The 16492-nt window shown below is 56.5% G+C and overlaps 1 protein-coding gene across 1 annotated transcript in view; it reads left to right on the plus strand.

The window, feature by feature from the left end:
• The first annotated feature begins 698 nt into the window (after window positions 1-698).
• Window positions 699-16492, plus strand: part of Inf2 (inverted formin, FH2 and WH2 domain containing) — a 26853-nt gene continuing 11059 nt past the window's right edge. Inside the window, exons 1-8 of the mRNA XM_031357746.1 lie at window positions 699-841; window positions 12154-12553; window positions 13475-13590; window positions 13665-13824; window positions 14315-14348; window positions 15204-15345; window positions 15838-15979; window positions 16140-16489. Coding sequence (XP_031213606.1) covers window positions 12163-12553; window positions 13475-13590; window positions 13665-13824; window positions 14315-14348; window positions 15204-15345; window positions 15838-15979; window positions 16140-16489 — 1335 coding nt within the window. The 5' untranslated portion in view covers window positions 699-841; window positions 12154-12162. The remainder of the gene's footprint in view (window positions 842-12153; window positions 12554-13474; window positions 13591-13664; window positions 13825-14314; window positions 14349-15203; window positions 15346-15837; window positions 15980-16139; window positions 16490-16492) is intronic.

Here is a 16492-nt window from a genome sequence, read left to right on the forward strand (position 1 = left end):
AATACTGAGATGGACATTTACAGACAACCAAGGGTGGGCTTAATCTCGTGTGGCAGGAGAGCACACAGACACCCCCAAGCATGATGTTGTGTCCAGGATAGAATGGCTACAGGAGATCCAGATCCCTCCACTATGCCCGTCCGCCACATGCCCTCCACCCAGCTTGGAAGATTCAAGGCACAAGTAAATGGAGAACCTTTATTCATGTTCATAAACCTTTTAGAGATACGACTTCAAGCTGGGAAACTGAAGCTCCGTGGGCTCAGGCCAGCGACAGCACTTCAGCAGGTCCTCAGGACAGAGCTAGAAACTGGAATGAGCTAGCTCCCGTGAAGGAAGGATGAAGGTAGGGACATCGGAGGACTCTCGAGATCAGCAGCCTAGGGCAGGGCTCCCATGTGGGAGGCAGAGTAGGACCGGAGGTGGAGGGGGAACCTGACCAACTCGTGAGTCCACCAGATGGCCAGCGTAGGGGACACACAAGGAACGTGCTAGGGAGTCTGGGTGGAGATTGACAGTGAGGTCAGAGGCAAGCCGGTCTCCAGTCGAGTGCTGGAATGTCCCACTCCTTTTCATCTCTCCGCCCCTGCAGAGAAGCCAGACCCGGGTGGGCAGGGCTTCCTTGGAGACCCCACCCAGCACCGCCCTGGGCAGCACCGCCCCCCACGTGGCCGCCGTCGGGTGGGGCCGCACCTCCCCTTCCTCCCTCCAGCCCCGCCCGGCCTGCGAGCGCGGTTAGGTTGTGCGGAAAGCAGCCGCGAGGCCTCCGCCCGCAGCTCCAGACGCTCCGGCGCCGGGACACAGCACCCTCTGCACCATCTCTCGGCTGTGCCCCCACCCGGTAAGTCCGTGGCTTCGGGCTAGCCTGTAGCCCAGAGGGAAACCGAGTCTGGGGCCAGTGAGGGAAATGGTTGGGGTTGAAGAGCGGACTGCCGCGTGTGCACCAAGGTGGCCAAGAACCTGGTCCCACGCTCTTGGCCCTCGACTACGGGCTGACACGGAGATGAAGTTCACTGCTCATAGGGTGTTTGCCCGGGGTCGGACTGAAGGAGTTCCCCTACCTTGCGGCTACCACATCCTGACCATGAATCAGCCACAGTTGAGAAAATAAACTTCAACTGGAGGTCCGCCTCCGGGATAGCACCGTGTGAGCTTGCGGCCCCGCCCAGACAGCTAGCTTCTAAAGATGCCCGCCGGTTGGCTGAGGCAGGCCCTTGCACACCAAAGGCAGACCTGAGGGAGTGACACAGCTCTGGTTCTTGTGGCAACCTCTGTCAACTGTCCTCCTGGGCAAGGACGCTGGGAATGAAGGGGATCTTGGTAGGAAACCCCGCTATGCTTTGGTGGACTCCCTAGAGGACCATGGGGCGGAGAGGGGTCTGTGGGCCTGTGTGTCCAGGCTTCTAATCACTCAGGGTCTCATGGCACACGGCGACAGGTTGGACACACCAGGAGTCAGTGGCAAAAATGGCCCCGCTCCTGCTTTGGGCTCCAGTGCACCCACTCTAAAGCTTGCACGCCCAGGTTGAAGCTAGAGTTGGGAAGTCCCTCCTTACCCATCCTCCTGTGGCGTTTGCCTTCTCTGGGCCTTAGTTTCTTCACCTAACCTTGAAGGGTGAGGAGAATGTCTCAGATTGGATCCCTTCAGGGTGTCACCCAGGGCAGGGAGCATTTGGGAAGCAGACACCGTAGCCCCTAGAGCAAAAAAAAAAAAAAAAAAAATGGTTGTTTGTTCCAAGGTTGGAGACTGATGCTTCTCCTTGCCCTAACCCATTGGCTGGGGAGCGCTGTCCAAGTTGACCTAGGGGGGGTCCCCCTAGGGCGAGGTAGGTGTGAGGGAACTGCCTGACTCTGCCTTCCTACCCTTTCCCTGCGCTCTCTAAGCTCCCTGTCCACCAGGCAGGGCTCCCCTCCACCCACCTACCCAAGCAGGCTGTTAGCAAAGGTTCCGCTACTGAGCAGCGAGGGGTTAACCTTCAGGTGAGGCCCCTCACTTTGTGGGGGTGCTGATGGCTGTCGGAGCTAATTGCACCCATCTCCTGTGCTGAGACCTGAACGCACCTACCTTAAATAGACTTGTTCACCTTCTATCAAAGTGCACTTGTTCCAGGGGAAAAGTTTCCAGGCTCGTGAAAGCTGTTGGGGGAGGCAGGAGACTTGCCGGATGGTGGGTGACGGAGCCACCTGTGGGTGCAGGCAGGCTGCTGCTGGGCCATTCTGGGCAGGGATGGTGGCATTCTCCAGGGTAGGCTGAGTCCCTGGGCTCTGTGAGGGTGCTAATGTGTGGGTCCTCGTGGTCTGAAGGATGGGGCTTGATATTGTACTACCTGACCCCACTTCCCTGTCTTACATACAGCAGGTGTCTAGTAGGTGCGTGGTTCCTAGGCCAGTGGACATTGTGGTTGGAGAGGGTATGCCTCTCTATCTCTAGAGTGAGCTTCAGAGTCAGTCTCTACAGAGTCAGTCTTATGTTCCCCTGGGAACATAAGGGGTACGGGCCTAGGGACATCTGATGTAGACAGGGAGGATGGACCCTGTCACTGGAGGTGTGACAATGGGGCCCTAATATGTGGCCTTCACCGTGGTAGCATGACCTAAGTGAGGAAGGTCTTATGAGAACGTTCAGACAGCCTGGGCCTTGAACCAAAGTAGGATCCATTCACAGCTACCCTTGCCCAGCACCCAGCACATGGATCTGTTCACAGCAACCCCTGCCCAGCACCCAGCACATGGATCTGTTCACAGCTACCCCTGCCCAGCACCCGGCACCCGGCACCCAGCACATGGATCTGTTCATAGCTGCCCCTGCCCAGCACCCAGCACCCAGCACATGGATCTGTTCATAGCTGCCCCTGCCCGGCACCCAGCACCCAGCACATGGATCTGTTCATAGCTACCCCTGCCCAGCACCCGGCACATGGGTCCATTCACAGCTACCCCTACCCAGCACCCAGCACCTGGCACCCAGCACATGGATCTGTTCAGAGCTACCCCTACCCAGCACCCAGCACATGGATCCATTCACAGCTACCCCTGCCCAGCACCCAGCACATGGATCCGTTCATAGCTGCCCCTGCCTGGCACCCAGCACATGGGTCCGTTCACAGCTACCCCTGCCCAGCACCCGGCACCCAGCACATGTCAACTCCAGCTGCACAGGAACTGGGTAGGGGAACATGGTGCTGAGCCTGTGTTCCCTGTGCCCCTGTCCTAAAGTGTGATTACATAAGGACCAGGACAGGAGCTAATTAGTGTCATTCCTCTGCTGGGGCCACCTCCATCATCCCTCAAGCACTGTCCCCAGTCCCTGCTCTCCTCACCTCCCACAGTCTGTGAGCAGGTCTGCGTGCTGAGAGTAGAGAAGCCAAGGGCTGACGGGACCCATCTGGCCATTTGGCTCTCACTCTGTCTGGAGGGTATGTGAGCTACCGTCTATTCTGACAAGAGGCACTTACAGTGCCTGTGCTGTAGGCATCAGCTCCTGTCCCCACATCACCCCCCAGGAGGTCGTACTCAGTGATATGCCACACAAAGCCCTCTTACCCCTCCCCCCGTACCACCTATTATGGCGGTGTGAGGATGAGGCCCCAATATGTGGCCTTTTTACCCTGGTAACCTGACCTACATGGACACATGCTCACCACAGGACAAGGTCTCAGGACTGGACACTGCAGCTCAGAGAGTCGAAGGCCTCGTCCTGGCCAGGTGGTCTCTGCTGAATGTCTAAATGGGGTGTGTGAACAGCAAGTTCACCCTCCAGTCTCCCTCTCCTCCAATGACTATAGTAGGACCCGCTGCCTTGAACACCTAGTGCCCGGGTTCATCAGGTAGTGGTAGGTAGGGTCGGGTGTGGCCGAGGGGAGTGTCATAGTTAGGGTTGCTATTGCTGTAAAACACCATGACCCAAACCAACAAAAATAAAAGAGAACCTGAGGAGAAAAGGGTTTACTTCATCTTACAGCTCCTGGGCCATACTCCGTCACTGAGAGAAGACGGGGCAGGAACTCATGGCAGGAACTGAAGCAGAAGCCAAGAGAAGGACTGCTTATTGGCTTGCTTCTCATGGTCTGTTCATCCTGCTTTCTTACGGTACCCAGGACCTCCTGCCCAGAGAGAGCCTACCCACATCCATCACTAGTCAAGAAAATGCACTTTTCCAGAGGCAATCTGATGGAGGCATTTTCTCAGCTGAGAATCCTCTTCCCAGATGACTCTAGTTGTGTCAAGTTGACTAAAGAGCAAGCAAGACAGAGAGGGTGTGCACTGCAGGCCAGGACCCTTCACCACTATTTGAGGACAAGATGGCCAAGGCTGCTTTCCTGTCCCGCCCTCATGACGGCTTTCCTTTCTGTAGGAAGCAGACAGGTCAGGAGAGGGGAGGGAAGAGTAGAGAGACCAGGCTAGGTAGCCTCAGCAAGTCTCCTGCCCCTGGCTAATTCCTGAGGCATGTGGACTCCTGGGAGGGCAGCCAAGATCCCAGGAGAGGCCTTGACAAAGTCATAGTCGCCAGGCAGCAGCCCCTGTCTGGGCTCTCATAGCATCCATGTGTTTGCAGAGCTGGACCTGCTCAGAGAATCCCAGATCCACGTGGGTATTGCATTTCCATGAGCTCTGCCTCACCAGCAGCATGTGTGCCCTGCACTGACAGAGTTCCTGCTGACGAGAGTCTGGGTGTGAAGCTCTTAGTGGATGGGAAGCCAGTGAAACTCTTGTGAAGGAATGGCTCCAACATCAAAGCCAAGCACTGAAGCCAACCCAAGGCCCAGTGGGGGCAGGAGGGTCACACATCCCTGCTTAGCACACCTGACAGCGGGAGGCGGAGGCTACCCAGGACCCACCGCCTCCAACTGGCACCATCTCCCAATCCCAGCATGGTCCTCCCCAGCACTGAGCAGGAAGTTGGCTAGTGGTAAATGTGGCCTGAAAGCCACCTGGACCCCTCCAAGCTTTGTGAAGCAAGCTGGCATCTCTGTGGCTCGGTCTTCCTGCCTGCCTGGTCCAGGGCCCCTGAACCCCTGGGCTGAGGTTTCCCTGTGTCCTCGCTTCTGCTCCAGACACAGCTCTACTGCTGCCTGTATCACGGCAGGGAAGTGGACATCTGCCCCTACCTGGCCTAGGCTGGGAGAGGGTGCTACCCGTCCCTGCCTCTCTCTGTCCGGCTTCATGTATAGACACGAGGGGCCTGAGAACACGACATCTCTCAGGAGCACCCACACAGAGGGCACAGGCTATGAAGGTATAGACAGGAGTAGGGCCGGACCCTTGGCCTGATACCGAGTTCTGCAGCAGGTTGCAGGGAGATGGGCTGTCTCTAAGAGGGATCGGAGACGGGAGGTCATCTCTGAGACGGGCAAAAGGTAAGCAGTAGATACATGGCGCTTACAGGCCTGATGGTTGTCGTGCGGACAGTGCTGGGTCAGCCAATCCATGCCTAGTGGCTAGGGCTTGTTGGTGAACATCCTGGCCAGAGAAACCCAAGTCCAACGTGGGCTGGCTCTTGCAGGAGCCTCCGTGCCCTCATTTCCAGGCCAGGACTGTGAACAAAATACGCACCCAGGCTGAGGATCTTGCTCACCCGGTTGGGCCTGACAGGCTCCCTGGGGCCAGGTGGCTGTGGAATGCTAAGCAGAGCCAGGGAGATGTGGGCTCAAAGCTAAGAAGAGAGAGACTATCAGGGCACAGCCCACCCTATGCAGCAGGCTCAGTTAAAAAGTGACATTCTTTTCTGACAACCATGATGCTGGCAGTAACACGCGTGCCATCCATCGTATGAGGACAGAAACAGGAAATCTGCCGGGTTGTCTAAGGAACCAGCGGGTCAGAGGTGAAGCCCTCTCACATGGAAGCCGCCTTGTCTTCTCTGAGCGCTGGCCGCTGCCCCTGGCTGTGCTAGGGGACATGCATGCTGTCCCTCCCCCACTCTCTGTGTCTTTGTTCTCTTTGCCCCTGGTGTATGGTGGCGGGGGTGGGGGGAGGGAGCTTGCAGCTGGACACTGGCAGAGGGTGGGGACTTGATCTGGCATGTGGGTGGACAGGACAGCCTTCCCATGCTGGCTACGGACAGGGATGAGGCTGGACTCTGAGGGCTGGCTAGCATACAACACTTGCTACCTGCATCCTGTGGGACAGCTGTTCTTCCCAGACTTGGAAAGGCCTGGCCGAAACCATCTGGGGGATCAGAGGGCACGTGGAGCTTGTTAGAGGAGGGATTTTTTTCAAGAATGACTGGTTTTGGAGATAGAGAACCCAAGTAGTTGAATTCTAGGATGAGCTTGAGGTCCCCCACCCCCACCCCCATGGCCACAAACCCTGAGTGCAGCCCTGCAGATGTAAGGAAGTTGAGGTTAGGAGCTGGGAACTGTAGCACACTAGCCCACAGCCGTAACTCTGCCTCCCTCTCTGCAAACTCAGAACCCCAGGTCTGCTCACCTGAAGGGGCTTGGCCACAGCAGGAGCTTCCCATCCTGTGTGCTCAGAAAGTGCCCTCACAGATGGCCACAGTAGTTGTCATCCCCCTGGGCCACACCACAGCCCTCAGGGCTTCACGTCAGAGGGACTGGGCTGTCAGAGGACACCTTTACGTCCATGTACTTTATGCAGGTGGGGAGTCGGGCTGAGAAAGGGGCCCCACTAGTGACATTGCAAGTTCTAGAACAGCTTGAGTCCCCACAGCATCCCAGAGCGGGTGGAAGTGAAAGCGGCTTCCTGCCGTGGGTGCCTCCACCCTTCCTGTCTCCACATTGCCTGAGGGGAGGAGGGCATTCTGAGACCACCCCCCAGCCCTGCCTGCCCACAGAATCCCAGCTGCTTTGTGCAGACCTTCCTCATAGAGAGCAGGGACAGAGGGGTGTCCCCTTAGCCCTAGAAGGCATTGCCTGTTGACTCTTTGTATTGCCATTCCGGCAGGTGTCCTGGTGACAGTCCAGGTGTTAATGTAGTCGTGGAAGCTCCACAGCCCTTCCTGTCTGTACCGTGTGTGCTCCTTCATGCATGCTCCCTCCCAGGGCCTGCGTCAGGGCCTGTGTCCTGAGCCACATACTAAGGAGGCCCAGGGGACCTCACTCTCCTCACACACTCCAGGAAACCCCTTGGGGATTGGAAGTCCAGGCTTCTTCACCCTCTTTCTGAGCCATGGTGACAAGAGGAAGTAGGCCGGAGTGCCACTTGAGCAGCCCCTTCACCAGGCTGTGTGCACGCCATGTCTGTGGATATGGGGACAGTGAATGCATTTCTTCCTTGATGCCCACTGTGCAGAGAGACTGTCTTACCTGAGTTGAGCCTCAGACCAGCTGAGGTCCCCCACCCCAGGCCCTCACAGTCTGGTAGGAAGATGGCCTGCTGGGAGCGGCTGCTGGGAGGAAAGGTATTGGGGGTCAGAGCAGGACAGCAGGCTGTCCTTGAGCACCAGGAAGCTACCAGGAATGTGTGCACTTCTGCAAAAACAAGGGTTGTCAAGCAGTGGAAAATTCGGGCTCCTGGAAGATCTAAAAATACAGTGTGGCAGCCCCTGCCACCCAGTTCCGGAATCCCGCTTCTGCCGTTTCTCCCTCCCACCCACCCATGGAAGACAAGCTCACTCTTTTGTGTTCCCCCCAACCCCCACTGGCTCTAGGCCCAGTAGCACCCCAGGCCTTATTCTGATGCTGGCAAAATGCCTCTTCAGAGCTGCCTCTCCACCCCAGGCAGCAGCCCCTCTAGGGATCCCCTAACCTGGCTTGTGCCTGCCCTAGCTACTTAACCTCTGCAACGTTGTTCATTCATCAGCTCCCTAGGGCTGGTAGGGTTGGGTGCAGACGGCAGCCCCTGCCTCCCAGGGCTTAGGTGCAAAGCCCGGGCTGCTGCTCCTCTAGGGATACCTGAACTCTGAGATGTGTCTAAGAGCCGAGGCCCAGGGCTGCTGGCTACAGGGCCTTCTGGCTCCTGGAACTATAGTTCATGTTTTCCTAGATATAGTGATAAGGAGATTGAGATGTGGGGTCTGTGGCTTACTCAGGTTCCTTAATGTGTGCTAGGTGACCCATGCAGGACTTCCTAGCTACTGTCTCTGCCTTGGTTTCCCTGTTTGCATGGGATACGTGCGAGGTATGTGGCATTGGCCCTCCACCCCCACTCAGCTCCCATATGATGATTAGTCAGGGGCAGAAGCCTCTGGAGCTCCCTGAGTCAGAGGAGCTGCCCAGGCATGTGGGATGCAGGTCCCAGGCTGGCCCAGGGCTTGTGGAGGAGGCAGCCAGCTATTACTGTGAGCCACCCTCGCAGGAGGTGGCCCCGAAGCCTGCAGCCCCAGTCCTCTCCTGGAAGTCCTGTCAGATCTGGGCTTGTCTCTGTAGACCCTGAGGGAAACCCTGCCTTTGGGAGCAGTCTAAGTGGAAGGCCTGGCCTGTGCCGGTGGAAAAGGTGACGCTTAAGAACCATGTGTTCCAAAATACAAGCAAACAATCAAAAAAAAACATGTGTAAGCTAGTCATGGTAGTGTATAGCTTTAATCCCAGCACTCTGTGAGTTCAGTGCCAGCTTGGACTGTATACCAAGTCACAAGCCAGTCAGGGCTACATAGTGATTCCCTGTCCTTTTTTTTATTTTTTAAAGAAAGAAAAGTCTAGGTAAGGGACAAGCCGCCCTGAGCCCCTGGATCTAGAGGCCACACCTGCAAAGGTCTTGCCCTCTGCGGTCCTGTTAGTGCCGAGGGAGGGGATCGTGTAAGCAGATTAAGAAGGTCTTCCTCTCCTGATCCCCGTCTGCAAGAGCTTGGGCTGCAACACCAGCCCTTCTACCCCAGGACGCTGACTTCCTGTCCTGGGTCATCCCCTACACCTTGGGCAAGGCTAGGAGAGCCAGCCCCTCTGAGTCTCTGCCAGGTCTGGCTCAGAGTTGGACACTTGGCTCCAGAGCTGGAAGTGGGAGGACCCGTCATCCACAGACAGGCATTAAACCACCTGTGTGCCAGCTGTGGCAGTACACACCTGAAATTCCAGCACTTCAGAGGTACAAAAGAGGTTAGGAGTTTGAGGGTCAGTCTCAGCTATATAATGAATTTGAGGCCAGTCTAGAGAACATGAGACTCTGTCGCCAAAACAACAGCAACAAAAATCAGAGGCAAGTATTTTAACTGCTCATTCTGACCGCTGGCTCTACTTCTGTTTAGATCCCACTGCAACCAGCCCACTTTGCAGGTGAGAGAGGCGGGGAGAGGGGGGGAGAGGGAGAAGGGGAAGGAGGGAGGGAGGGAAGGAGGGAGAGAGAGACAGAGAGACAGAGAGACAGACAGAGAGACAGAGAGAGAGAGAGAGAGAGAGAGAGAGAGAGAGAGAGAGAGAGAATTTCCGTGAGACACACAGACAGAAAACACAGGAGTGATTCAGCCCCACCCTTGTTTGGCACCCTACCTTCCTGGGTACAGTTCCCCAAAGACTGCTGGAATAAAGCGGTCATCCTCAGCTCTGCCAGAGTTTTGAAAGCAGTCGGAAGAGGGAAAGCTTCATAGTTTCTATAGAGGAGGAAAGGGGAGGCCTCCTGGAGGCCAACTAGAACTGGGGCTGCGGCTTAGAGATTTGCCTCTCTCTGCTTGGTTCTGAGTCCAAAGCGTGGCCTCAGGGAGTGCAGACTTTCATTGATTATTGATCAGGTCCCAACTGTTGGACTTCCTGGACTGTGGAATGGCTGGGTGCTGTCTTAATACTCAATACCATCACCTGTCCACACACAGTGTCAGCCTACAGAGAGGCAGGCAGCCCGGCACATGTCACAGGAAGGAGAGTGTCCCTCATTCTGGCATCTTGGTTCCCAGGCAGATGGCTGTCACAGGTGAACACAGCCATCAGCAGGTCTGTCAGGGCATAGCCCCCAACACAATTTACCCAGGACAGTGGGCATGAATCTGGGGCCCACTCAACAGGTACAGAGGGCAAATGCTGTCAGGGAGTGAGCCCACAGTCCTGGGACAGGGTACACACAGGACAGAAGGACTGGCCAGTGCCAGAGGGTCAGTTGTGAGGCAAGCAGGTACCCTATCTTTGTGTCTAGGGGCCTCGAGCTCTGGCGATTCTATAGCCCCAGAAAGATCGGGTGGGTTCAGTGGGAAGGACTGGGGCTCCTGGCCAGAGAGAACTCTGGATGCCAGCACCAGGTCTGGGTGAGTTCATATTCCGGCCACTCGGCCTGTGCCAAGGGGACAGGGCCTCTGGCCAATGGAGGAAGGGATGGGGGTGGTTAGGCAGCTCTGGGCACCTCTTTGGGCAGCACAGGAGCTGGGGAGTGTGCAGAGGCCAGTCAGCCAGTTCTGTTCCGTGGTAAAGCATTTACCACCAAGACGAACTTCGGGGTCTAACACTGCCCAGGAGGGACCGGGTCCAGGCCGGCAGCAGGGATGAGAAGTTGGAGGCAAGGCCCCGAATGGGTGGGCAGAGGCAGCCGTAAAGTCTTGCGTATCTGGGTGAGTAGAAGGCTGGATGGCTGAAAGGGTTTGGCCTTATGACTTGGCGAAGGCAGAGATCTAGGGTAGATCTAGTGAGGGAGGCACAGTGCAGAACCCAGGCTGATCTACCTGGATATTATCCTCTTACCTACTGGCAAGAGAAGCAGCCCTAGCCTGGTCCCAGATGCTGCTGAGGCAGAGATGCAGAGAAGGAAACTGAGGCTTAAACCTGCAGAATGGCTGGGCTGAAATCTGCCAGGGGGTAGGGGGCTCCAGGCCAATCCCTGCTACACACCGGGCTGCTTCTAAGGCAGACCTGCTGGCCACCAGCATTTGAAAGGGTGGGGAATGGGGAGCAAGGCTCCTAGGAGCTCTGTCAGTAGTGCTGGGCAGGTATGCTCTGGGGCACCCACCTGGGGCAATACGATCTTAGGTGAGGACAGCGGACACCTAGGAGCCAGCACCGCACCGGCAAAGTGCCTGAGCTCTTACTCCACTCAAGTTATGGACTGGATACCTCTTCAGCCTGGGGTCCCCCTTCCCTCAGAGAGCAGAGTAGAACCTGAAGCTATGTGCACTGACCTCCCAGCATTCAGTGGGTCCCAGGAACGTTTGCAGGGATCCCACAGTGTGAATGTGGGCACAGGACCAGCCTCCCCGCATGCTGCCTGCAGTCCTTCACCTGTCAGCAGGTAAAATGCCTGCTATGTGTCCTGTGGAGAGTACAAGGCTGGGCCCTTGGGATGCCTCTGACTATGGGAGCTCTTTCCCTCCATATTTCCCTCCCATGGCTCCATGCTGCCTCTCTCAGATGCTAAATATAAGATCCCAGCCATACATGGTTACAGGAGAGCCTGGGATGCCCCTGACCTTTGAAGCTGTCCCCAGGGGTATGATGTTTGAAGCTGTCCCCAGGGGTATGATGGGGAAGCATTACAACCAGCCGGGCCCAGGCCAGAAAACGGAGCCGATGGAGGAGACAGCAAGAGTGTCATTTGTCTATCTACAGTTATGCTTTGGGGAAAGGCATTATTTGCAGAATATTTTAGGTCAGACTTGCCCCCTCCTTCCACTGGAGGATGGGGGAGCATTTCCTAAGTTGGAGTTGGGACTGTTGCTAATGAACCAGGTGAAGTTCTGTGTGCTGGGGACTCTATTCTCTGGGTGCACCCACCCACAGACAAGCTGAAACCAGGGGAGCTGCCACCCACTCTGTTAAACACTGAGCATCTCATTAGACCTAGTCCTCAGCCTACTCCAGTGACTCGTCCCTCCTCCCAGCCCAGCGTCCCTGAGGCTATGGGCAGTGGGAAGTGCCTGGAGCCAGATAAGGGAGCCCAGAGAGCTGGTTTTGCTGTGTCACCACCACGATGTCATAGCATTCCAGCTAGCATGGCTGCCTGCAGCCTCACTGACCCCAGGCCTCTCCTAGTTGATCTGGGGCTTGCAAGGACAGACCACACAAGTCATGCCCGGGCACAGGTCTCTAATCTAGCTACCTCGTGCTGAGCCTTGGGCACAGTGTCTTTGTGTATATGGTAGGACCTTCTTGTCTGCTGTTCAAATCCCGTTGGAGTGAGAAAGAGCCTTTACTGAGGTCAGGAACAAAGTCACTGGCCCACAAGCAAGAAACCTAAAGGAGAAACTGAGGCAGCAAATAGTGCCTCCACGTGTCACTTATGCCCACGCTGGCCTTCCTCCATCAGGCTGATGGCCCTGTCCCTCTTCTGTTCCTACAGTTTGACAAGATGTCTGTAAAGGAAGGCGCTCAGCGCAAGTGGGCAGCGCTGAAGGAGAAGCTGGGGCCACAGGACTCAGACCCCACAGAGGCCAACCTGGAGAGCGCTGAGCCTGAGCTGTGCATCCGGCTGCTGCAGATGCCCTCGGTGGTCAACTACTCGGGCCTGCGCAAGCGCCTGGAGAGCAGCGATGGCGGCTGGATGGTGCAGTTCCTGGAGCAGAGCGGCCTGGACCTGCTGCTGGAGGCGCTGGCGCGGCTGTCGGGGCGTGGTGTGGCCCGCATCGCGGATGCCCTGCTGCAGCTCACGTGCATCAGCTGTGTGCGTGCAGTCATGAATTCACAGCAGGGCATTGAATACATCCTCAGCAACCAGGGTTATGTGCGCCAGCTCTCCCAGGGTGAGCTGTGGGCCGTTGTGTGAGGGCAGGGGGACCTGAGGGCTCATTCGGGAAATAGCCCCCAGGTGAGCAAGGTGGAGACAGTTCACCCCACTGAGGCCTCCGGGCCCAAATCCTTCCTTCCACCAGCTGGCTCTAGTTGTCTCCTCAGTTCTGTAACCATCAGCCCTGTGCTGGCTCTACCCCTCCAGCCTCTGGGCCTTGGTACAAAGAACAGGTCCCTGGCCACACCTCCTGCTTCTGCCTCTGCATACCTCAAGAGCAATTTCTGGCTTATTTTATTTAACACCTTGACTGTGGCAAGAAAACCAAGGTTGGATAGCAGTCTTCATGTGTCCCTCAGTGGAAGCAACTAGGTCCCACTGGGGCTCCAAAGACCTTCTAGGGAGCAGTGACCAGTGGGATGTGGTCTGTGTGAGAGAAGAACCCAGAGACTGCCAATATGTCTAACCCTAACCCACACCAATTGTAGTCTGTCTCCCTAGCCTGGACCTGATTGTACACGCCATCAAGTCACTCATCACAGCCAGATGAAAAGCACCCCCAAAACTTGCCTAGCTCAGGGTGGAGGAAGCAAGGGCTCACAGGGGTTGAGGAGGCATTGCAGGCTGTCGGGGATGGATGCAGTTGCTGTCAAGTTTGGAAAAAATGAGCGTAGAGCCACCTGCAGGGGCTGTGCTGGGCTGGGCCAGGCTCTATAGACACCAGGTACCTGCCCCTGCCTTCAAGCCCTTTCCTGAAAGGACCCACCTTGGCCCAAGAGGAGAAGTCAGAGTACTGGGAAATATCAGTTTGCAAAGGCTGGGCCTTGGAGTTTAGCTGGAATTGTCATGCTAGGCTCTAGCCCTAGATCACAGGTATGTTAAAGACAGATGGGGAGACAGGACAATAAGCTTCCTGAGACGTTCTGGCTCTCCACAGCACTGGACACCTCCAATGTAATGGTCAAGAAGCAGGTGTTTGAACTGCTGGCTGCTCTGTGCATCTATTCACCTGAAGGCCATGCACTGACGCTCGATGCCCTGGACCATTACAAGGTAAGTACTGGGGACCCAGGCCAGCGGTACAGAATCTCCTGCTGGAGCACACCCTGACCCCACCCAACCTGCAGATGGTGTGCAGCCAGCAGTACCGCTTCAGCGTTATCATGAACGAACTCTCGGACAGTGACAATGTGCCCTATGTGGTTACCCTGCTCAGTGTGATCAATGCTATCATTCTGGGTCCTGAGGACCTCCGCACTCGTGCCCAGCTACGGAGTGAATTCATTGGTGAGTGCCCTTGCCTACTGGCCAGGCTTCTAGAAGACCTCCAAAGGGTCTACCGGGCCAGCCCAGCCTGTGCCATACCCCCTGGGGATGTGGGACTGCAGCAAGTTCTTCCCTTAGCCCATATCCCTAGGGCTCCAGAAGAAGGCAGTGTTCCAGGGTCTAGGTGCCTCCTACCACCACTGGCTCCTGTGATAGATAGGGCGTCAGCACCAAGGGTTCTGTTTTGCAGCTGTCTGGGTAGTTGGGGCAGACAGGGGACCTGCTCCCAATTCTAGCTCTGTTCCTTCATGCAATGGCCTCTGAACAAGCACTACCATATATCTAGACCTTGTCCCCACTGGAACTTTAAGACTCCATGATAGTCTTAAAGGAGGGAGAAGGGAGGTAAAGGAGAGTGAAGTCCCGTGTGGCAAGGAACTGGAGACGGAGGGAGATCAGAGGCAGTCTCCAGACTTTCTAACCCCATCCATCCATCCATCCATCTATCCAGGGCTACAACTGCTGGATATTCTGACCCGGCTACGGTGAGTCCCTGCTGTGGCTGGCTCTGCCAGCTGCTCCCTCCCCAGTCCTTCCTTGGGGTTCCCGCCACCTGGGCCAGGCAGTATCTCCAGATGGGATGAGGGTTCACTCCTGTTTCCAGGAATGAACCTAGGACTCAGGCTAGATGCCCTCCTGGGCATTGCCCATTGGAGCCATGTGGCCAGGTTAGTCCAGGGCTTCCTGTTAACTCAGGATCGGATATGCAGTGTGTCGTAGCTGTAATGTAGTACATACTTCTGATGGTTGCCCCCCTTGCTCTGAAGCTCTGGTATAGCACAGCTGACCCTGGCATCTCCAAAGGGAGTCCATCCAGTTAAGAGCCCAGTCCTGACTATAGTCAAGTCAGAGCCTACTGGGGGCTCTTTACTTCCAGGAAGTCAGCGTGAGCAGCCTTCCTGACTCCACTGTTATGGAAGTAGTTGCAGAGCTCTGGGACCTGTCTCCAGGTGGACAGTGAGTGTGTCAGTTAATTGGACAGGCTGAGGTGATGTCAGCATCTGGTCCCAGTTTACACTCCTGACATCTGACTCAGGCTAAGCCCCTTCCCTCTCGTGTTTCATGGTGGCCCAACCCCATCCTGTATCCATCATGAGAATCTACCCTACCCTATCCCTAGAGATGCCCAGGTGTCCTCTGGGCAGCCTGGCAGGTTGGAAGGCTCAGACCCATGAATTACCACTCAAACTGCCATTCAGGCTACAGAACCACAGGCTGGCCATAGAGTCAGTCACCCTGGGCCTAGTAGGCCCAGGGTGCTCACGTGGGCTGCATGCAGGCTGGATCTGGGAAGGGATTCCAGTGGGACAGCCACTCAGCCAATTATCCTTCTCCCTTAGAGACTTGGAGGATGCGGATCTGCTGATCCAGCTGGAAGCCTTCGAAGAGGCCAAAGCGGAGGATGAGGAGGAACTGCAGCGTGTTAGCGATGGGATCAACATGAACAGCCACCAGGAAGTCTTTGCCTCCCTGTTCCACAAGGTGGGGCTTCGCTATCTAGGGCCAGGGCCTCTGCTTGGGTCAGCCCCAGGATGGCTGGGGCAGCGGCACAGAGCTGGTACCACAAGGCAGAGCCTGGGTTGTCCTGAAGAAGTGTTTCTGATGCGGGTCCTGGGACAAACTTCCAAAGATCAAGGCTGTCCAAGCTGGCCGTGCCTTCCTGCATCTTGGCTATGTCGTCTTCCCGCCTTGCAGCTAGGTAGTCATTACTGGGCACTTCAGAGAGCTCTGAGGCCTGGTGGGGTTCAGTAGACTGAATCTACCTGGCCTTCAGTCTCAGTTACTGAATGCAGCAGCTCTCATCTCAGGGTGACAGTAACAGATAGAGACCAGGGGTGCCATTAATGTCTCCATAGCATGTCTCGGTGCCACCAGTAATCCTGCCATCAGGGCTTTAGTGAGGTGATGGGGCTATAGGACAGGATGCCCCTGGCACGTGGTAGGATGGCCATTTGTCCCTTTTGGTCAATTCAGGTGAGCTGCTCCCCAGCATCGGCCCAGCTGCTGTCAGTACTGCAGGGTCTCATGCACCTGGAGCCTGCTGGCCGCTCAGGCCAACTGCTCTGGGAGGCCCTGGAGAACCTGGTGAACCGGGCTGTGCTCCTGGCCAGTGATGGTGAGAAGCTGGGAGGACCGAGGCGTGCCACAGGGCACAGCCCGGTGTGAAGACCCCGAGGTCTTTGGCTGTGTGGGGAGGCCATGTGGGAGGTGGTCACCCTTAGCCTTCTCTCCATCTCTGGCCCTCTCGCTTGACTCTGCACACTTCCTTCCTGCAGCCCAGGCTTGCACCCTGGAGGAGGTGGTTGAGCGACTGCTGTCCATCAAAGGGCGGCCCCGACCAAGCCCCCTGGACAAGGCCCACAAGAGTGTCCAGACCAACTTAGTCCAGAATCAGGGCAGTTCCTCCCAAAACACTACTGCTCCCACAGCTAAGGTGGAAAGCCAGCAGCCGATAGTGGCTTCTCCCTGCCAGTATGTGGGCCGCACCCAGAGCTTCAGCGTTGACGTGGCTCCACAACCAGCAGTCCTTGAGCAGTGCACAGCAACCTTTCCTGTACCTACCCCAGCACTGTCCAGCTCCACCCCTGTGTTCCCTCCACCCCCACCTCCCCTGCCAGGCCCAGGGGCC

Source organism: Mastomys coucha, unplaced genomic scaffold (genome assembly GCF_008632895.1).
Source record: "Mastomys coucha isolate ucsf_1 unplaced genomic scaffold, UCSF_Mcou_1 pScaffold6, whole genome shotgun sequence".
NCBI lineage: Eukaryota > Metazoa > Chordata > Mammalia > Rodentia > Muridae > Mastomys > Mastomys coucha.